This window comes from Rhea americana, unplaced genomic scaffold (assembly GCF_003343005.1).
Source record: "Rhea americana isolate MKP2758 unplaced genomic scaffold, rheAme1 scaffold_204, whole genome shotgun sequence".
Taxonomy (NCBI): Eukaryota; Metazoa; Chordata; class Aves; order Rheiformes; family Rheidae; genus Rhea; species Rhea americana.
In genome coordinates, this window is record NW_028186195.1 from 876111 (window position 1) to 899792 (window position 23682).

The window sequence follows — 23682 nt, forward strand, 5'->3', positions numbered from 1 at the left end:
GTAGGGGCCAATCCTGCCTATGCTTACTGCTACAGAATTCAAAATTCACTTACTCAGTTTTTGTGACTGCTGTTGCCAAATGAGGATTTATCAGTAGTAAAATCAGACATGTTTAATAATATTTCACACACAAGAGATGGACTTTAGTTCCACGAAGGCTGTCATCAAATTCTTGGAAAGGGATCACAGATTTAGAGAGATGCTGCTTWTATGTATCTGCTACTTAAGACCTAGCTGACACAAGCAACAAATGAAATTTGCTGCTAAATGAATCAAGACAGTAGAGTGCATTTCAAAGCAACATTAAAATCAGTGCTTGCCTCATCAGGATTTGGTGCTTTTGATTTATGCCTTTATAGCATTAAAGCTGAATTAGAATACTGCAGTTCTTTATTTGAAGTCCTCCTTGATTGTTTGCTTTTACTAGTGTATTATTCAGCTTAAAAACTATTTACTAAAACTGAACCGTGTGAGCATGCAGAGCACTGACAATGTTACATTAGCTTCCATTATTTATAAATTAATTCATACAAGCAAAGTTTTAAACTACATAAAGTTTGGATATATTTAAACCACAATCCAAGCATTTAATCCATATTCTCCTAACTTCTTTTAATATATATATTGTGTGTGGAAATTAATACATACAGCAAACTTAATCCAGATATTTTCATCACTACTGATGGATGGGATACTAAAGCCCTACTCATGCTAGAAGAGATGGTAGACAAAGATCTAGAAGAATTCCCTCCAGAGAATCTCTCTCGGTGAAGTTTGGTTGGTCTTTATCACTACATGATCTCAGCCTTGTCCCCCTACCCSCGAAAGATTAGAACCAAGAGGCACCTTTGGCAGAGATGTAGGTGATAATGACGACATCTCAGAAATTCTCAAATGTGGACCCCTGATGCTGCAACTCAGTCAAACACTTTCTCCTGCACAAAGCACAGTAGGAGGTTGCCATAGCTGGCACCTAGTGGCATACACATGCCTGGGAACCCCWGATTTATTTAGTAACAAGTATCTCTGCTCACTAAGAAATAAGTTGAAATCCACTAACTGATTTTTAAACAAGGAAAAGTTAGCATGGGTTAAAATCACTTAGGTGAGAATATCTGAAAAGTGACTAGAAATGTGGAAAGGCATATTGGGAAATAAAGGCTTTCACTCCTGATATTTCAAAGAAACCCTGCTTTCTACTTCTTGCAAGACTAATGACTTCAAATTTTTAGGATTAAGTGCTGATTTAGGTCATTTATATCAAGAACATTTATTTTTAATGCTTCTTTCCTTAGATTTAACAAACCATCGGCACCTTTAAGGTACAGAAAAACAATTCCAGAGATGAAGATTTATACTGTTGTTAATGGAGGCAGGCTCACATAAATAATTGAGCTGAAGTTAAAATTAATTCCAGTTGTAAAGTGCTGCCTCTTATTGAACCGTACTGTGTTATTAGAGGTTTGGCCATATCAGTCATTCATAGCCATTGTCAGAAATAAATCACTAGATTAGCTTGTGACTATGGCAAGCACAGGAAATAAGAGCTCTTCAGGAAAATAATGTTCCTGAACTTGATGGAATCAGAATCTTTTCCAAGGCATTCAGACAGATACTGGCATGACAACATGAAAGGTGCGTGAGTCTCCTCTCTAGCCTGATTTCTGTTTGCATTTCTAGGTCCATGCAGAGTATGGATAAAATAAACAAAACAAAATTAACCAAAAAATCCAACAATACCACACTGAGCATCTATTCAGCATCTAATGAAATGGAAGACAAGCTTCCATTATGTTTTCATATAGGGCTTCATCCAAACTCTAATGAAATTAGTTCTTGGATCAGAGCCACAGATACGTTGCCAGAATTAGGTTTTGAAAWCTTCACTTCTCAGTGCCCGCATGCACTCCATGTAACAATTACCGATACAKAACAAGGCTCACTGGTTGTCTCAGTTATTTCCCATCCAAGTGTTGAACAGGGCTGGTCTTCCTTAACTTGAAAAAAAATCAAAAGAACTTATAACCTCAAACTTACTGCCACAGACCAGATCCATTATTCTGATATCCAGTTTCTAAAGATATTGAATTATTCTGAGTAATTCTGTTTACCTTGCTAAGCGTAGAACTAACCTTGCATACTGAGCCTTTATGTGAAATTTCATTGTCCAAAGCAGTATGATCCGTTAAGATTTACGGGCTTTATTGGCAGCAGTAACAATTTTATAATCGACATCAGTAAATTAGGGTTTATTGAGAACTCTACAACTCTTAATCTGTAGAAAACAATTAAAATGTCAGCTTTTCATTGGATATAATTCCCAGTCTTCATAAAAGAAAGATACTTTGTTTGTTGACTGTAAAGCAGTGCAGTTCAGAATGACAAAATTCTTCTGAAAACACACTGGTTTTCTGCTAAACAGTAAGTATCAAGCAATGCAATCATCACTTTTAATTAGGTCCATGCTCATAAATAATAGAGTAAGAAAAAATGAAAATACGTAATATAGCAGTATAAATTCCGTTTTGTGCACTGGTTCTACATGACCTCTAAACTGCAAAATTGCCAATTTTGACTCAAATCTCATGATAAACGTCAAGTAAGTCCTAGCCTCTGGAACCAATAACTTCAAGGTCTCAGATTTGATTAAAAATATGGATAAATTTTCAGTTTACAATTGTAGAAAAAATATCTGAAAATGTGAATAATCCAAATACTACTCTTTTTAATCTTTTGTCTTTTAAGTAGCTCTTAAGCTTTGGAGCTTTATGTGAGAGCTACAAACATGCAGTTAGGCTGCCAGTTCTGTTTCAGGTATCTGCAACTTGTAGAGCTGCTTTGTCTTTCACATCAAGCCCCACCTCCCTCCTATCACCCTTCTCTGACATTTTAGTAATTGGTTTTATGAAATGAAGACATTCTTTACCAATATCTCTGGGCCATAACATCAATTTTTATTACAGTGATAAACACGAACAGCACTGAATCTTTACACTGAGAACAAATGTTGTATAAACTGCAGTGACATCAGTTACTTCTTTTGCTAAGCTTCACTTAAGCACTTGCAGTGGCCCACAAAATTAGACTCACTTCCTTCCCCACACAGCAAGAAGGAGCACAGTTRCTGTCTCCCAAAATCTTGTGCCACATTAAAGCTAACTGCTTCATACACCTGCACAAGATGTCTGTCTGTCCTCAGATGTGCTAATCCAAATTCTATAAAATACAGCACCTTCTGKAATCTGAAACAAATTTCCAGTCTTCATGGAAAGAACTATATTCAGCCACGGTAACAGAAGTGTTATCATTTAGAGTTTTGCTTACAACACAGCACACAGGCACRCACAATGGCCTTACTAAATGCTTTCACAACATACACAGAGGAAGACATAATATACTGATCTACTGGGATGAATTTGGTCGTGGTTATTTTAAAAGGTAATAAAAACAAAAACAAAAAAAAAAAACAGTTACTGCATTATTGAACATTAGAGTTCAGTTCAGAATTAGGTATCAACTTCTAATTGCCAGAATCACCCTCTTTCCCAGGTGACTGAATTACAGCATGGAAAGTATTATTTAACTATACAGAAATTAGAAAACAACCAAATGTATGTAATCACTCAGTTCAGTAAACCATGCCTGCTAGGTTGAAGTGTATCTATTTACCCAGCAGCTCATAATTTGCTTCTTTTGGTTTCAAAGAAAATGCATGAGATTTGTAGAATTTTTCAATTGAAAACTTCTTGCTAACCCTTTAAACACTAATTTTGAGAATTAATAGCAAAAAACAAAGAAGCATGCATAGCAGCATACTACTCATTTTATCACTGCTTGTTTCCAGGCTTTTTCTTGTAAATCAGAACTTTATTTTAGGCATTTTATTAATAAATATTCACTTTGTTTTACTATAAAGTCATCTAGTTTTAGGCGATGTAGTGAACTGAGGCGAAAGGAGTAAACCAAATCAGAAATTCTTACCACATTGACAGTGAATCTGTGTAAGACAGGATACATTGGCAATGTGGASGGATACGCACTCAGAAAACCTGCTTAAGCAGTGCACGTTTTTCTATGAGAAAAAGGCCATTGAGGTTGCCAGCTGGTGTTTTGGGGGAAACTTTGCAGGCATTGATTAGCATCCCCTGTGCAGAAAGCAGGGGMMACGAATCTCTCACAGACTAGGGATGTTTGGGCAATTACATCTTTGTCCATGTTGTTTACAAATAAATATCGTTACCAGAACAGATACTTCAACCATTTGGGCAATCCTCTGTAASGCAGTACAATTGTTTTAGTAACACTAAACGTAAGTAAAAATAATGTACAACAGATGTAAATGTAATAGCCGAAAATTGTATGACAGATTAACAAACATTGAATGTCTAGATACAAATTAAACTATTCCTTATCTTTAATCTATTTGCTTTTGCTCATTAACACTTCTATCTGATCTTCTGAGTCTTTTGCATCATTTGTTGCACTTCTCCCRTTTGTGAATTTTCAATTGCATCTGCTCAGTATACTACTTCTTAACTAACACAAGGCATGCTTCTTTGCCTAGAGTTTATTTTTCTTTGCTTCTTTTGTACCTTGAACTAGAACTTAACATGCTGATAATGRAGACAGGAGGCAAAAATTACTTCTGATTGGTATTTTTTTCCYTGTTTATCAAAAGATGCTAAAGACCACACTGCAGAGTTTGGGAGGGTAAATACAGCACAGTATTCCTGGGGCTGTGCCTACAATAGAGCCTCAAAGTGGTGACTGTTGCTCAAGCAGCCAGATATATGGGAGAGATTTAAACTACTGATCTCTGTCTTGMCATGGCAGCATTGGCTTCACAAATCTTCCCTGTGAGTACTTGGCAGCTGAGGCATATACTGCTGTAGCAATACTATCACTGATATCCAATTAGTTGAACATAAACCTGAATCAAGCACACATGCACAAACGGCAACTACTCAATTAGGGCAGTACCAGTCTGTTGCATAGAGAGACCACCTAGCTGCATAGCTGTTACTTCTGCAGCCATTCATCATCATCACTGGTAAATGACAGTATGACAATGCTCCTTTTGTTTCTTTAATTGCTCTACTAGTTTGTCCTGTTCTCCATCTCCCCAAGTCCTGCACATCCTTCTGTTCAGCAGGCAGCTTGCTTCACTGGTAAATACAACACCACAGTCTGGCAGGAGAGACCTCAGGAAGTTAACCATTAGACAAGCTCTCTGCTGAACTGGAAGGCAGGGTAAGGAACAGCAGGACTCCTGACCAAAAATCATCTCTAGTTCAATTTCACCCAACTTCAGTGAAGCAGCATCACAGCTTAGATGAAAAGTATTAGCTGTATCCCCAGCCTTTTAAAGACAGTTACAAAGATAAGTGTTTATTCAGCTCCAGAGACCTTATAGTCTAAACTGGCTATGCAAAAAAGCATGGAAGAAAAAAGAAAAAGACAAAAAGTACATGTAGTATGCTTATCTTTTAATAGTCACTCCCTCTTAGCCAATATGGAAAGGATTTTTGTCCTTAGAAACTAGCATTTTCAAACTAGAATAAATATTCCACTATTCAAAGATATCATTAGGAAAAGTGAGTTTTTATGTGAGATGTGAACATTTTACATGATATTGTATATGCTATCTTAATCTACTATTTTGGAAGTCTGTGGCTAGACRAGGAAAAGGAGGACAATATTCATCTCAGCACTTTCTTATTTGAATTGAATATTCCATATAAAAAAAACAAAACCAACCCCCCAAACTTTAAAAATAATCTCTCACTTCATTCTTGAAGTACAATTATAGATCATCATCAAGACAAAYGCTTTAAATACCCCAAATCCATCCCAATTCAAACTCCAAAACAGGGCCGAAAATACACACACACACACACCAATTGAAAGGAAAGTATGCAACAGAGAAACAACTTTACTAAAGAACAATGCTTGATACAGCTGATTAGCTGCAGAACACTTGCATCATGGAGAGCCCAGGAAGTACTGAATATCACTGTTATATTCATCTTTCATAATTTCAGAGCAGAAAAATACMACCTACCAGTCTGCTTTTTGGTAGGTAAGAGTAGTTACATGCTATGATATCCTTCCACAATCATGTATTTTCTTTTCTTTTTTTTTTTAAGCATGTCAATCATATTTTTAAACATAACCTATTTAGAACATATTCCCCCATAGAACAGTCTGGCTCCTACCATTTTGAAGCCTTGCATTAGTTCTTGTTTAGATTCAGCTTTGTTGACAAATTAAAGCTAAATGGAAAAAAAACAATTATTTCCAGTAAATCTTCTCTCTCCAGCAACCATCTATCAACTTAATTTTTCAATGAAAAAAAGTCATTTATGACAAGATAAAGAAAAGTAACAAACTGTTACCGTTTTTAAGCATAACACTTGACAACTTGTATCAAAAATAGAAAATTTTCAGCAAACATTCATGATTTCTGAAAAAAAATCCATTTTAAACTTATTTAATCAAAAATACTAAGCAGCCCATGAAAGAAGAACAGTGTAACCAACACTTGACCTTGAAAACCACATACTACCTAAGCCATCTTTGCTTCTCTTCCCATTTTTAACCAGCCAAGGAGGTATCAGCAGGCAGCAGTGACACAGTACAAAACCTCACCTCAGCTGCAGGAACTCCCTCAGGTGGCCGACAGTGGAGAACAATCATCCCTTCGATAGGAACCTCCTTCCCTTGTGGATCTTGCTCAAAGTTTTTCCGCAAATCTGTGAAGAGTTAAATGTAATCATTCGTTGTATCTCCAGTGTAGTTTATCTGGATAGATACAGAGTTCAAATGCTGCGATATAGGTATTCTAAAAGCCATTCCTCCTTTTCCAATACTAGGTAGACTGTAGTAAGTTAGCAACAATATGGTTCTGTCATATTCTTTTCTTAAGTACGTGTGTAAAGCACTGGACAACTGAAAGTTACTTCAAAGTCCACAGATGAAGAAAGCAGACGAGATCCTATCACCTTTGGCTTTGTTTCTGTACCTCAACCTTTAAGAAATCGTATGTTGTGGCTACACAAACAACCAATATTACAATCCACTAACCCCATGTTTTAAGTCCTACATGTAATCTCTCAAGCCATTGCCTTCCAAAATTAGAGAGAATTAAATGCTAGAAAAAAATTACATGGCATTGCTATGGGGTGCTGTTTGACTAGGGGGCATCATTATTTTGTATATTAAACAGAGGGAGTAGCTATGGTATTGCAGGCTTTTGTAGGCTGACAAATGTTAAATAAACCCTAGCAGAACAAATCCAAGACTGAGTGAATAATTTCCAGAGTGCAACTGACTTCAGGTGAGTGGCATGCTACTTCAGGGGAGTGGCAGAATATTTTCCAAAATGTTCTGTGTTGCATGTTTTGTTTAGACTGTCTACATACTGCAAGCAGTAGGGAATGATAGTAAAGGACTGAAAACAATCTATCTATTTCCAAATATCAAAGAAAAAAAATCTGATTGCTGAAAGGAGGCTATGCAATCTAGCATGAATGAAAAAGAGAAAAATCAATTTAAGGTTTTCTAGAAGGACTCCAGTAGATGTGCAAATTAGCACATTTATCATAAGCAGCATTCTAACATGGAGTTATTCATAAATATTCATTTACCTGCCATTTTGATGACAACATGATGCTCTGTCCACGTCTGGATTTCACTAAGCTTTTCTATCACATRTTGGGGATATAGAAATAGTAGGTATTTCAGTATGTACTGATCTTAGACCAAACTGCATGCGAACAACTCCTAATCTTACCTCCACGAACAGAGCAAGGACTGCAGAGATGAGGACCTACTGAACAAAGCGGAAGTCTGCATGCCTAAAAAAAATTCCCATCTCTGGAAGTTAGAACATTAGAACAAGTAGTCCTGTGGCTCCATCATAGCCAGACACTAGATGAAGATGCAAATAGTGTATATATTTTCCTTTTAATGATTCTTTGTTAATGTTGATGTTTTTTCACATAGATAACCAATTCATTTTTCAGTATTCTATGTAAAAATCATTCATAGAATCATAGAATCAGTAAGGTTGGAAGGGACCTCTGGAGATCACCTAGTCCAACCTCCCTGCTCAGCAGGGTCACCTAGAGCATTCACTCAAACTTAGGGCACAGTTGTGCCTAGAAATGTCTCTACTAGGATGAAAAATTGAGTAAGCCCATTCTTCTTCTTCTTCTTCTTCTTCTTTTTTTTTCTTTTTAACTATTTTTTTTACTCGTATTGCCACATTACAGAATTGGGAAATCACAGTGCAGAGAGAAGTCAGTAAAAATTCAGTTCAGAATAATAGTTCCCCTTGGTGAATCCATGCTGGCTACTCCCGATCACCTTCTTTTCCTCCATATATCTGGAGATGACATCTAGAATGAGCTGTTCCATCACCTTACCAGGGATGGAYGTGAGGCTGACAGGCCTATAGTTGCCTGTTGATTGTGAGTGATAACACTACAGCATCTTATTTCAGATATGAAGACCAGAGATGGACTGAGTCTGAACACTTTTTATCTGGGAACAAATGTCCTCTGCTCCTCACTATATTAAAAATTCTGGAATGATTCTTCTGTGCTAAAAGAGATGATCTTACAAAATAACCTCCCCCAAAAACATAAACACATGCATACACACACAACCCTTAAGTAATCTTTAGTGTTATTTATTATTTAAATTTGTCAGCCTACAAGAGCCTGCAATACCATAGCTACTCCCTCTGTTTAAATACAAAGCAACAATGCTCCCTTGTCAAACAGTGATTGCAACTACCATAACCACCTGACCTTCATCATAATTACCACTGGTAGTGAATCTGTCCCTGTTTAGTATGACTTGGAAAGAGAGATATTTTAACTGAGTAATTCTATTCCACATAGTGGGATTCCTTTCTAATCCCATTAGGACAGGCAGCAGAGATACAGCATGGTTTTCAAGTAGTTTAAAAACTCAGCACAACTATGTAGGCCCAATTTTTTAAACACCAGGTATCATACCATGTGTTTGACACAACTCCATAGGTCACGTCACAGGCTCCAAGGTCAAAACATAATGCCTTGCAGAAGGAATGGGAAAAAGCAGTTGTTAGCATCTGGGTAACACAAAAGCCTCACATCCATTCCCATCTGCCTCTAGTGACATTAGGTCACAGCCAGGATAGCAGTGAGATGGAACCATCCTACTTGCCAGAAGTCTGACAAAGAGGATTTTTATTAGCTTGCCTTCCCCACAATGAGAGCTGATCCTCTAGCTGATCCTTCCCATTCTAAATGGGAAGCATGTACTAAACTTGTAACTTCTTCACTATGACACATGCAATACATGGCCTGACTTCGAGAAGCTTTTGTCCAAATTTCCAGTCCATCAACGAACTGCAAGAACAATAGTTTCTCCTTGTTACATAAAATAAATTATTTCTAATCCTCTTTACAACTTGTTTGGATGACAGCTTCAACCATCTGATCCATGTTTCTCAGCAACTATAAAGACTATGAGACCATCTACCTAGCTTATGAATAATTGTATTATTAGATTGACTTGWCCTTTCAGTAATGGCTCTTATAAATGTCTATATGAACAGCATTTGAACTTCTTTTTCTAAACAATGTATGCGTAGTCCCATAAAGACAAGACAGAACTTCCAAATATGTCTGAGTTCCATTAAGAGTACTTGTATCTCATTTTCTTAAGAGGAGAGGGAAGATATCTTTTCCTCCATTGATTAGAATTATCCCATTTTTCCTATTTTCATTTCACTTTCCTCTTACCTTATGATCCCTGACAAACAATGATATGCTTCAATATTTAAAATCAGATTTAAAATCCCATAATACAAAAGCTTCTATTGTATTCTTGCAGTTTTTCTGTGAAGTGTAGAAGACAGACAATATTAAATGATTTTCCAGATGGTTTTAGAGCCGTCATCAACATGGAGCAAAAGGGCACTTTCCAGGCAATTTTCAGTTTGCATTAACCTTTATACATTGCATTGTTGCAACACTGTGCATATGCAGCAGAAACTCTGAGGAAAACAGAGCTGTTGAGTGTAAATGCAAACCAATCAATTCACATTAAAATAAAAGGGAGCTCTGGGAAAAAAAAAAAAAGAAAGAAAGAAAAGAAAAGAAAAGAAAAAAAAAAGTATGCTTTCTGTGACATTCCTTCAGGAGCCCATAGTGAAAACTTGCAACGACAGCAGTGCCTCAGCAGCGCCATCCATTTTATATATAATACATATACGTATATAAAAACTCTAAAGAACAGTATTTTCCCGTACCTTACAAAACCTAGAACAGCAGAACATTTGTTCTACTCACAAGCTATACGGACAGATGCCTTCCTACTCTTTGAGGTCCCTAGATGGCTCCAAGCAACACATTGACACCAGTAATCTTCTGGTCCATGAAAATCTTCCACCTGCTGTCTTGTCACGTTGATGAACACCTCTCGAACTTTTAAGCCTGAAGGGAAAAGATACATAAAATTAGCTGACATAGGATACGTGGGCTTGGGCCAAGGTTAGCCAAATCTTTTAATTAAACAACTCCATTTTTAATCAAGGCAAAACTTTAATTACTTTGACAATAATATATTATCACTAATTAAATTCTAAAAGCCAACTAGGTCATAATGCATTGAGTTAAAAGAACTATCCACCCATTGCAGTCTTTGGAAGAAAACAACATCTCCTTCAGAAACCTTTTTTTTTATGCCTTTTTCTCCCAGGGTATTTATTCAGAATTTTATAATATACAATAAAACTATTCCCATCTAATGTTCTCAGTGCCTTTAAAAACCTATTTGAAGTACCTAACAGGCCTATTAATTACCCCAAATCAAATTAGAACAGCCAGAAATATACAAGTGTTTGGTTCCGACAAAGCTTGAAGACAAATGCAAGACAACACTTTAAGGTGGATGGGTGATACTGCTAAATTTCACTTGTATCCAGGAGGTCATGTAAATAATAGCAGTCTAAGAAATGCACAGGGCTTTTCCCATCTTTATTCTTGGCTAGCCTTGATTTAGAGGAGAGTCATCAGGTCTCTTCTGAGATTTGGCTAATTTATCAGGCTTCTCCCCAAAATCAGTGAAAAATTGGTGAATTACTGGCATAAGGTACCTAAGCCTTTTAAGCTTGACTCCTACTAATTTTGTATGCTTGGGATGTTGGCCATATCTACAACTACCTTTGTATGACAGTCTTGGGGAGAACAAATATAACCCAAATCTGTGTTAAAAGGCATTAGTAATCATTTGAAAGAGGTAGTCATAAAAACACTAAATTGAAAATGGAAAACATTCATGCCTACTACTTTCTTCCTTTTCTCCTGTACAATCCCAAGATACTTATTTCCCCTTCACTAGAAATGAATAAAAACTCAATCTGAAAATATTCCATGTCTGTGAAGTTTATAAAGCAGGAAGAAATTTCTAAACTTGAACTCCATAAATTGGTTTTCACTTAGTCTCAGGCATCATTAACAGCTCAGTATTTCACTTTTGAAAGGTATCAAGAATTCAATCTGTTCCTTCAGGAAATAGAAGAGATAAGGCCCACTGGGGATGCTGAATGAGGAGCAGTGAGGAAGGTCAGATGAGCCTTAAATACCATAAAGCAATACAAAATTTGTGCTATTTTTCCACCAGTACGCAAAGAGCATTTTTATTTCTTTTCATTTACTCTGTTTGGCTTGTCACATTTCACAACGATACCTGAGGATAAGGCCAAATCTGTGGTATCTACCCAAGTTGTCTCAATAATCGTTTTAGTCACTTAAATATTTATTCACTATGTGAAAAGCAGAGATTGCTGCTCCTGGTTGTTTCTATGTGTTGTTTTGTTTTTTAAATATGTCAATGTAGTTCTCAACAAAACTGTTTATGAAAAATCCCTTATTTTGTGCCACAGTGAAAGCAGGCCATTATGAACTAAACAGCGCACATGGAACTCAGCAGTTCTGTCAGATGCTTCTCTCCTCAGTGAGGCACTGACTGTAAATTGGATGATGAAAATATACCCTCTCAATTTAAACATCCAAACTGCTCTGACAAGGTGAATCCTTGAATTCTCAGCCATACAACCACTTTGCGCGGTGATCTTTATAGACTAAAGATAAATGCACCAGCAGTAAGTTCCATTAGAGCACTTCTGAGTCCTGGTGACTTGACACAGCAGGACTTAACTGGGTAAAGTTTAAGCATCTCATTATGATGTATTATGACACTGACAAATGCACACTTTCCTGATGCTGTGCCTATGGGAAATCAAGCTATATGAGCTCTCTGAATGATCTCAAAGCTACAGAATATCAAAGTAGAGAGCTTCCAAACCCAAGTTAATTTACAGCTGTGCCCAACAAGGTTGCAACTCATGTAGCTAATGTCTTCTTGGACAAAGACCGAAGAAAGTACTTGACAAATACTGACAATTTCTTAGAAGAGGGCCTGCCTGCAGCCTGGAACCACCCATCCAGTATTCAGTTAGTTGACATGCACTTCTGTGCAACCATATGCATTGTATCAATCCATATACCTATGCTGTCTGCAAACACAATGCTCCTCTGCACACTGCTGTAAAGGTGCTGCAGTCCGAACAGTTGCAAAGGTCAAAAAATTACTTGACAATTGGCTGCACCTGAATATCTCCAGCTATTCTCCCATCCCATGATCAGCTTAGTCCCACCATGACCTCTAAAGCAGCAACTTCCTGGGGAAGAGAATACTCTCTCTGTCACTAGCCATTAACCACAACATTGCTGCAAGTGCTAGCATTCACCTACCTGGTTATTATATACTGTCTTCTGAACTCTCTCAGTTTTTGAAAAATGCGTAATACAGAGGGTCGTTCCCTTACCAAACTAGGTGTGTGGCTCAGCAAACTTTTCTGGTGCACTGCTGCTTGTAGTAACAGCACCTTTACTGATACCAAACTAAAAAGCTGGCACATGCACAAGAGGAGCAGAAATCATTCCTACACACATTATTCCGAATACAGAAATCTACAGCTCCAGCTTTGCTAAGATAGAATCATAGAATCAGTAATGCTGAAAGGGACCTCTGGAGATCATCTAGTCCAACCCCCCGGCTCAAGCAGGACCACCTAGAGCATGTCAGACAGGGCTGCATCCGGGCAAGAAAATCTCCAGCAGAGCTCTATCTTTCATTGATATGTTGCTTAATTAATATATAGCAGCCTGTATTTTCTGAAGCAATTAGCATTTTATGTGTCTTGAATCAGACTACCAAGAAGTACATGATTTTCAGAGACTGGGAAGTTCAGTACTTTGAGAATGCAAAGGGTAGGAATTCACATCCTTTTAAAGGTCTCCCAGTTTGTCAAAACACCAAACAGATGCATCCAAAATAACAAAATCACACAACTGTTGAGGTTGGTATGGACCTCTGGAGCGTGTCTAGTCAAAGTTACACTCTGTACACAAAAAGTACATTTATTTTCATTTCTTTTAGAAACAACTACAGAAAGCAAACTTACTGGGGACAGAGGTATATGTTCTCTGTTTAACATCACTATAGTTCACCAAACAGCCATATTCACCCACCCTCTGCATCTCAAAAAATGCCAGAAAAATTATTCATAGAAAATGACACTGAACAAAAAATCCATGCAAAATAAAAACAGGCATGTTATGAACAGCAGCAACACTGTACCTGGAACTTGGGCAACTCTAATAAGCACTACAAGTCCAACTCTTTAAATTACTTTGCAAATTACAACCATTATCTTTTGTTATTCAGTACAGCCTTACAGAATATAAAATTATGACTATGGTACTGATATGCTAATAAGCTTTCTGCACTGTTGAATGGTTTAGTTGCAGATAGACTAATGCTGGCAGCAGATGAATAATTGCTTTCTATGTACAAAACATAACAGAGCTGCACAGAACTTCAGCATTTGTCAGCTTTATTTGTTTAAATGAGAAAAACGCTGACAGTTGTTATTGCTGTAATCCTTTTATTTATCAGACAAGAAAATTCTAGTTACTCTCAGCAGGTCTGATCCTGTGGGAAAAGCTAAAGTTGAAATATTTTAAAAATAATTATGAGGTGCAGGCTGAAATGTTCAGGCAAGCAAAACAAAGCAGAAGGAAATGAGTCAGACCATAACTATTTTATTTTTACCACAGTAGCGTAAGTAGCTGAGGCTCTTACTTTATGAGGCAGAGTGCATACCGAGAAGTTCTTGTCCTTCTACGTTTGTGGAATAAACAGAAAAGGTAGACTACAGATTATCATCTCCCTTCTGCAGCTCAGAAACTAAGGCTGGTCAAGATGAAATGGTGTGGTCACTAACTGAACAATTGACTGTAGCATCAGAGGTGGAAACCTGTATACATCCTAGCTGTAGCACATGCTGGCGTGCCCACACTGATTTTTCTGCACAGAAAGTCCCAAAGCCACAAGAGCAAAGACTTCAGTTCAACCTCTGCAAGCCTACCAGAACATATAGTACATCCTCAGGCAGCCAGCATCTGTCAGAGCCCAATATTTAACTACAAAACTATCCTTCTTCTCACGATGATCTTGCTCTTCAAATTAATAGTGGCTCTTGTCTTACTCTAAGACTATTTCTGTTCTATAAGATCTTGTAGAATGGCATTTCATACTCAGCACAATGAAAAAATATACTCTTGCCTACTGACAGCTGCTCTTCCTGTCCTTTTATACATGCACAATACTGAGCTGTAATAAAAATCTATCAGCAACATTGTGCCTTCATGTACCACTGCCAAATACTTCTTGCATGTACCTGGCTAAGAGCTTGCTGGGAAAAATTTGTAGAGATGCTAAGATACATTTTTTGCTTTTAGCCTTTAACTTTCTCTTGTTCTGGAGCTTTGTTGTTGTTTTTCACCACTYGTCTATTATACCCTCTCAGAATTTTCATCTCTTAACAAATAGTGGAAGTGTGGAAAAGGACAGACCCATTTTCATTTAGTGTGACTCCCTTTCAATTAATGCACCATTCTCACACTCTTGAACCAGGGGCACTACTCTTGGCATAAAACCCAATGCAGTTTTTCACAGATGGAAGCTGCACAGTATCCAGAATACTGTGTATGCTTGGTAACAGACATGTTTATATCCCAGATTTATATCCAAAACATTAGGACATTGCCATTATACATATTAACAAAGAAACAAAAACCAGTAGTCCGCTGTCCACTGAAGGTTGGGAAGGAGTTCCAAAATAATTTATGGATAAATCATGAGAGAGAATATGTCCATGCCTGTCTTTCAACATTTTATTACATACGGCCTTTACTTGCACTTTTATGATCTCAGGACCATTGCCGTAGTTTTCAGAACACACTGAGCTGTCTGGACAATACCTATGTTCAGAGAACAACAATTTTAGGACTAGTTCTGACCATGGGCTAAAATCAAAACTGCAACCTTTATATTCCATATCCCATTTTCTATGCGTGTGCCTCTGTATCTCCAGTCTCAGTGTTACTGGTGCTATTAAAAAGACCCTAATGTCTAATACTGCTTTATCTTTCTTTATTCTGTTATTAATCCAAGGCTTAGAAAATGTAATTGCAGTGTTCACAAGATAGATTTTCATTAACCATATGGAAAAAAACATTTAGGGACGACATTTCTTATATATTGCCTTTGGAAGTAAAGGTTATGCTTATTAAGTTCTTTTCAAAAAGGTAACAGTAAAAATTAAAATTCATCCAGATTAGCATTTACAAAAAGCCTTTAGTATGAAATTTCTTCAGAATGTGTCACTTACAAAAGAATGCCAAATACCACTGCCGCTTTAGGAAACGTAACTTCTTTTAAATGTCATTTTTCCTCTAAAAAGGAATTTCTCGTATTGATAGAGAGGATGTTATGCCTACAGTGTTATTTCTGAGACACAGAGTTGCCTAGCAATCTTGGAATTTAAAAGGAGGAACAAAGCAATAACAAAACAAAATTGTGAAATTACAAGATGGTGCAGCATTAAATTGGTTTGCAATACTTATCAAGATGCTTCTAAATGAGAAAGGATACAGGAGGTGCTGGGAGCACAATAAAATCTGTTGATCGTTTTTCATCTTTCTCTCTTCTCATTCTCTCCTTTTAGATACACACTTTTACACAAAGGATTTCTCCCATTTAGATTCATTACCTATCTAATATCTATCACTGCTGGGGTGAAGGGAAATTTCAATTCATATAGCATAGTGAGAACTACATTACTTTTCAAGCTTTGTCCCGGCTGACGAATTTCATAAAAATATAGGTTTTCTCTCTTTGTAATTCCTCTTACGTATTACTCAATCAAAATATGCAAAACTAACGTTACCCCTAGAACTATTAATTTTCTTTCAGAGAGTTCATCATCTTTGGTTAATGCTGAACCAGACCCTAGACCTCCACTTTGGAAAGTTTGTGGTACATATTCAGTTTGTTATCCTCTCTGCATATTGTCTCCTGCATCCACATTCATTTTTCTTCTCCATTTTCCCTGTTTGTACTATGTCTGCTCTGCCAGGATGAGTATTTGCCTTCTTTGCCTTTCAGTTCTGCCCATTTCTTACTTCCTCCTAGCCTCTGCTTCCCCTTTTGCATTTTGGAAAACAGCTTCTCCCAACCCTATAAAGCTTTATCTATCTAGTACCTCACAAGCTGACATGAGTTGGTTTTACCCACCCATCAGGCCAACTAAAACATGTTGTCGCAGTAATGCACTAGAAGCTTAGGCTAATACATCCTGCCCTCCTAGCAAGGCTTACTGGCTGTGCTCCATGCAGAGCTGACACCACCATATGACTTAGGAATTAGAGCTGGCTCCCATTCCTCCACTAAGTCCAACTAAGTCAAATCTACAGTTTTCCTGTTTATCTCTGAATGTGCTCTCCTCTTCCTTATTCTATTTTATATACTGCTTATAGACACTGCATTCAAATATATCTTTGAAAGGATACATCAGCTCTACCTGTAGTCTCATCCATGCTTTCCTCAGACACATGCTCGTTTTGATGGACCCATTCACCATTACACTTGAAGAAAATCTGCATAGCTGGCATAGCTTTGCAACGTAAGACAATGGGGTTGCTTTTTATAATGTAGGCATCATCTGGTTCCTCCATAAAATGAGGCAGTGTTCCAGGAGCAGATGGGATAGACTCTGGAAGGGCTTCACCATTATCATTTCCTGAAAGGGAAGGAAAGGAAAATATATATTTTTCATGTTTTTTCATCTTATGTATCATCTCCTTTATTTGATTAAATGCCATTTAGCATTTTATTATAAGCTAGTAACACCTGAAGAAAGCAACAGTTATCAGGATTTTGTTTTGCATGGCATTGAACAGAGAGAGAAACACACACACACACATATACAGACACACACATGCACAATCACAATAATTTACATGTAAGAGCTACCAAAGAAAATTGAAGCATCAGAAAAACRCATCATCAGTATACCTAATTTTACAGATGGGGAACTGAGGCACAGGGAGATTAAATGAATCGCATAAGGTCAGACAGAAAGTCTGTGGAAGAAGCAGAAATTAAACCTTATTCTTGTGAGTGACAGTCCAGTGCCTTAACTATCAGACCTGCCTCTCTCTCAAACACTGAATTTAATTTCCTTTAGACAATTGCTGTAGATTTAACAGGGATCAGAGCGTTAACCACAGAGAAATTCACGTTACAAACAGCATTACCGTAGCACACCAGTAGTGGAATAAGCAAACTGCGATTTCATACCCACTTACAGTAAATTTTCAATATGCTTTTAGGCTGATTCCATTTACTGCAGCCCCTTTAAGGTGATATAGAAGTTGAAAAGAGGTTTCTGTAGAGCTAGAGCCTGCAACACAGTGAGCTTTCTCAGCTTACWTCACAGACAGCAGGATCCAAGGACATCCATTCAACACCAATTAAGCCTAGGTATCTTGTTTTTTGAATTCCTATACCCAATATGAATATTGGAGCACTGAAATACAAGTTTCTCATTTTTATGAAGTCAAATCCTCTTCTCTGTAGTTAAACTCAGGAAATTCACATTGATTTTTAGCATGAACGTGTTTGGTCCCAATGCACTTATTTCAGTAGATGGTCAATTCTGTGAGAAAATTTGGAGAACAGAAACAAAAATAAGCCAGAAAGGATCAATTTATGAAGAAAGATTTAAAAGGACTGAACACATACAGTGCAGCCAAATCATAAGAGAGGAGAGCACAGTCTATATCCAAGTGAAGGGAATGCACTATAATAGAGGAACAGCTGAGAGCAATATATATGTGATTTTACTGAAAATAACGAGATTAAGTTAGATGAAAGGTAAGATGATGAAATAAAGCAAGTCTAAAAACATCCACAGATCTAGTAGATTATGAAAAAAGAGACTATATTTTGCCATCACTTCTGTTAATAATACATATCTCTCACTTAGAACTCCGTTCATCTGTGTGTGAACATATATATTGTGTATGTGCTAAGAGATTATTATGATTTTCAAATGAGATCAAAAGGGGCCTTTTTGCAAATGGCCCCAATATTTCAAACTATATTCAAAATATACTTCATAAAATACTATCATAATTCTTAGCTTTTTACTGCTGGTCATTTACACCAATTTCCATCTTGTCAATCTTCAGTAACACTATGCCCCTGCAGACTTTATAAAACCAAAGCTTTTAGGAAATAAAAAAAAAATGGCATTATAAGAATTTGGAGAGAGACAGAAATCTCATGCTCCCACCAATGCTTTGCATGCCTCACAAGGCAGCAACACCCTTGCATGGAAGAAAAATAGTGGACAGTTCAATAAGGAACATTCAACCAGAGAAGTCAGAAGTTCCCATTGTTACTCCACTGAATTTGTTATTTAGGGCCTGACACCCAGGACAAAATCCTGGCCCCACTGAAATTAAGAGAATAATTCTTTGTGCACATGGGGTGAGGCCATGCTGTGGCTTCAGATCCTTGTTAACACGTTACCGATGAGCACCTAAAAACAACAAATTTACACCTGTTGTGGGACTCCTTTTGTCCAGCTCACTTCACCAGCAGAAAAACCTGAGTGAAGTAAAAATATTTTATCCCATCACCAGTAGAGTTGTTGAAGTGGCTCATCTTTAAACAAAATATTTAACATAAAGGCAGAAATCAAGGTGTATCTTTTCACTTTAACCTAACTAGCACTAGGTTAAGTGCTCTTAAAATCAATTTGAAGCAAAGATCACAGTACACCAAAAGAGCAATGATTCTCTATATCCTATCCTCAGCTGACTCATAGATAGATATTATACTTTGGCAGGATTCACAACTGTAATTGCTTGAATTCACTGTTATACCACATCTTACAATTCAGATGAAACTAGCATCTGGCAAGAACTGAACTAAACTTCACTGAGTAGCTCACACAATCCTTAGCATAGGTAAGCAAGGCCACTCCTATACTGTGTGCAGATAGGCTGCCAAGGCAGTTCTGTGCCTCTGAGGTTACATAATCTGAGAAAGTTCACTACGGCAAAAAAGCATTCCTTGTTTTTTTTTTTAAATAGACTTTTCTCCATATGGCTACCTAATTAGACAGGGAGTGCAATCACATCCATTTAATGTGTTGTGGTAACTACAGTTTTTGCATCCTAAATATTTAGTGTGATTTATGATACGCTAGACTTTCTTTACTGGTCCCTTTATCATACTTAAACTGAAGAATCAAACAACAATATTTCAGATACATTAAAATAAATGCCCTTCTGCATTTCAGTGTCTCAGTCTAATCCTAATTAAAATGTTATTTCCTGCCACATACTCTAAAAAATCTCCCACAAATACATGAGTAAAAACAGCAACAAGCAACCTCTTCCCTTCAAATTACATTGCCTAGCTCACTGCTCACATTTTAAAATTTTGATAGCACCACAGATAAATCCTTCAATATTTCAAATCTGAAAAAGATATAATTTAGATGTTAGAAAAAGCTTTAAGTGAGATTTTAAAACATAATGCAAAATGAAGTCTAATTTTTTTTTAATTGAAAAGATTGTAGTTTTTGAAGAAGTAATATTTTCTAGATTTTTTCTTAAGAAAAGTGTCCTAAACAAACCCAATAGCTTGCAAGGGTAAATACGGATATTCATTTTGTAACAATAACCATGATAAAACAACTACTTACTTTGATGCTACCTACCACAGTAGACTCCATTACTTTCAGGTTTTAAAATCAAGCACTTTCTGCCACAGCCTTCATGAAGTTTTCCTAACTGAACATTTTCACATTACTATATTTGAGTGCAAATACATCAGATCTAGGCGCTATTAAGCTTTCTATTCCAGAGTAAGTCAAAGTACTCCCTATTCTCTTTATCTCTGACATCTTTCCAAGGCAAAGACTCTCTCTTAATAACCTCACAGTCTAAATAGGCACCAAAACAAAGAGATGCCTAACACCTGGAAGCAGATACAGAGACATTTCATGAGTAAACAGTCATTTTGTATTTTGATAGTACAAGGAAAACAAAGTTCTAGAAAAAGTAACAAACATGATCATCCCCCTATCTAAATTTCCTCCCACTCGTAATTAAGTTTTCCTAAGATTCAAGTCTTCTCAGGATCCCTGACTTCCCTATCCTGCTTGTCAGGTCTTTTTTTTTCCTTTGTTCTTTGTTTCCTTATTTGGGGGATCTCCTTCAAACTAGTTCCTTCCTATCTTACCTATGCCAACAGGGAGACATGAGCTACACTGATGCAAAGGCATTCCCTCTTTAGATTCCTTGTCTTGTTCAGAAGTTCCTCCCCTTTTGTTTTCTTTTTCCAAGTCCTCTGAATTTATAAACCTTGGCATTAGTCTTTGATTTCTTAGAGTGCAGAAGATTTCCAAGAGCCTAAGTTTTAGCTCCCTGTAAGCAATTAAGAAAAATCTGCCTTTCCCTGACTAAACCATCCCACTGTTCATTAGGGCACATCTATTCACTGTTTGAAAGAGACAACAAGAGATGATCAGAGCTGAACTTCTATATGAGCACTACCTACCACCTTTTTCATATGTCTGATACTATTAATTCCTGGTGATCTTTGAACCACCTACAGTCCATTACTTTCTAAAAACTAAATAATGTCAACTGTCTTGTTCACGCAAATTCATTTTTACAGGGAAATCAGAGGATGAAAAAAATTCATGTTACAGAATATATAAATTCCTTATATGCTTCACTAAAGTAAACACTTCATGAACCAAACACAAAAATAATTAAGCCAATTATTGTGCACTTTAGACACACATGGACGAATGAAGTATTTTGGACTATGTTTGTACCAATTACTGCCACTCTAGAGCAGAGAGAATCTGAGAACTGATAAACAGATGAACTTGCTTTTGAATAACAAGTATCTTTTGAAGTAGCAAACATCAAAGAAATGCATATTTCTCTCTATTATAAATGTGGTTTTCAAAGGCGTGAAAYATAAGTAAGATACCTTAAACCAAACAATTTCACACACAGAATCATCTTCAGGGATCATCTTTGCTTTATCCAGGGCGGGGGGGGGGAAGCTAGTATCACAGTGAACATTCTAGGCTGGCTAAATTATATTAAACTCAGATTACTGCTATTCAATTTTAAAAATGGACTGAATCTCATAGTAAAACCCACGGCTTAAGTGCTAAGTACCTATCAAATAGGCTTGTGAGGAAAAATTCTCTTGTTAACAATGTTYGTATACCCAGGAGTAAGGAAGTCTAAGAACATCAATGTTACCAGTTTCAGGGCATTCTATAAAAAGGAGTTTAAGTGAATTTGATTATGCAACCAAAGAGTGCTTTTTATTTTTTATTTTTTTTTAAACTAGATTTCATCTAACCCACAAGGAGGGAGTATTTCTCCTGCTTTTAAGTTGTACATCTGAGATAATTGCTATCTATGTTTTTATGATACTCTTAAAACTGACATCTCATAGGATGCCACCTCATGGGAAAGTAGAAATAAATCTTCCATCTCCTCTAGCTGTGCTGATAAAATCTGCTACACTAAGATCTGAGACTAACTAGTGTTTGGAAACCCTGATGGTGCAAGTGAAAACCCAGAAACTTCATTAATTAATTCAAGCACTTAACAAAGGATAGATCACCTTTGAACAAAAGGCAGTACTGGTGGAAAATCAAGGTCTGCTTAAAAAAATCCTCTACAACCACAGTCTTTTCTGTATTTCACATCTCTATAGCCAGTCTTCTAAATTTTCAGCAGAGGCTGAAAGTCACAAGTGCAGCATATACATCCCAGCAAACCAACATTTGGTGTCAGTATATTAGTTTCATCAGACCCTCTTGCTTCCTATGGATATAAACTTTCAGCAGCTGAACCATAATCCTTCTCATCAAATATTTGGGCGACAGGTGGAAAATTGTTCTGCCAGCTGAGGAAGACAAAATCCATTCCTCCTGGCAATTTTCTGCAATGAAAACTCCAAAGAATGAATTTGCAGTAAGTTGTGGAAATAAATCTAAAATATTATCACACAAAAGCAGTGTGCTCAAAATCTTTAGCTGTAAAATAATCCCTCATATCTGAATTAAAAAAAAAAGATTTTTGTTTCTATGTACATAGGCCACATATTAGGTATGAGGCTGGATGTTTCTACTTGAAATTATTAGCTGTACACCTATAGTTTTTTTTTCCTCATTTTTTCTTTGCTTTGAAATGCATTGTGGTTTCTCTGATCACATTAAAGCATCTTGCATGTATCAAGCAAGTCTGACAACATCTGAGTAGTCAGTATTACCAATTTCATTTTACAGAAGACTAAATAGCCGGTCTGAAACTGATTTGTGTGACTAAGAGCAAGTCATGTAACTAGGAACCAAATGTGATGGGTACTAGTTCTAGTGCTTAGCAAAACTGTGTTCAGTTGCAGACACTATCCTTTGTTATTTAGATGAGTGGATGACATAGCGTCCAGCTTATTAGCATGAAAGGAGAGCAAAATTCAGGATACAATCATGGAAATGAGCTGTCTTAATAGGATTAAAAATTAAGACAACTGTGAAGTATAATTTACACATTTTTAACTGCCTGGTTCTCTATCCACTTTAAAAATCCTTTCCTACACAACCTACCTTAAGTAACTTTAACCACTAAGCTTTAACAGGATCAATGCTTCTTCAACAAAGATAAAAAAGACATGTAAGAGAAAGTCCTGGTATACCCAAAAGACCATCTACAGGCTCAAAAGCTGGTGAGTGGGACTGTCTGGAGAATGACAGAATGACCTGCCACGATTGTAAGCACCTGAGTGAGCCTGCTTTAATAATTCACTGTTCCTCGGCTAAAACATGAAAACTCACCATGGGCACACTCTTAGTCCACTGAAAGGCAAGTCAATGAGTTTGCTTGAACCATCTATTCTTCTCACTGACAAGCAGACTACACGAGTACTCTTAACTACAATTCAGGAGCTGAGCAGTATTTTCCTAAAATATTCTGATCTGCATCTCAATACTTGCTTTCATTTTTCAGCAAACAGCAATAAAATCATCCAAATGTCTTCTCATATAGAATCCATCTGAGAAAGACACTATGATGTCCATATGTCAACAGAATTGATGGGACAGTATGCTTTAAGAATGTAAGTATTACTGCTTGTGTAAGCAACACTTTCATAGAAAAGATTTTTTATGCT

General features: G+C 36.9%; 1 protein-coding gene across 5 annotated transcripts in view; it reads right to left on the bottom strand.

Moving 5' to 3' along the window:
* UNC5D (unc-5 netrin receptor D) overlaps positions 1-23682 on the bottom strand; it is a 124027-nt gene that overhangs the window by 56740 nt on the left and 43605 nt on the right. For 4 of the 5 annotated variants that reach the window (XM_085304192.1, XM_085304191.1, XM_085304193.1 and 1 more), the window contains exons 2-4: positions 16985-17203; positions 10344-10487; positions 6649-6752 (exon numbers count right to left, since the gene is read on the bottom strand). In XM_085304192.1, the coding sequence (XP_085160318.1) occupies positions 6649-6752; positions 10344-10487; positions 16985-17203 (467 nt within the window). Of the gene's footprint in view, positions 1-6648; positions 6753-9023; positions 9083-10343; positions 10488-16984; positions 17204-23682 lie in introns of those variants that run through there. The other variant, XM_085304194.1, reaches the window with a different exon arrangement.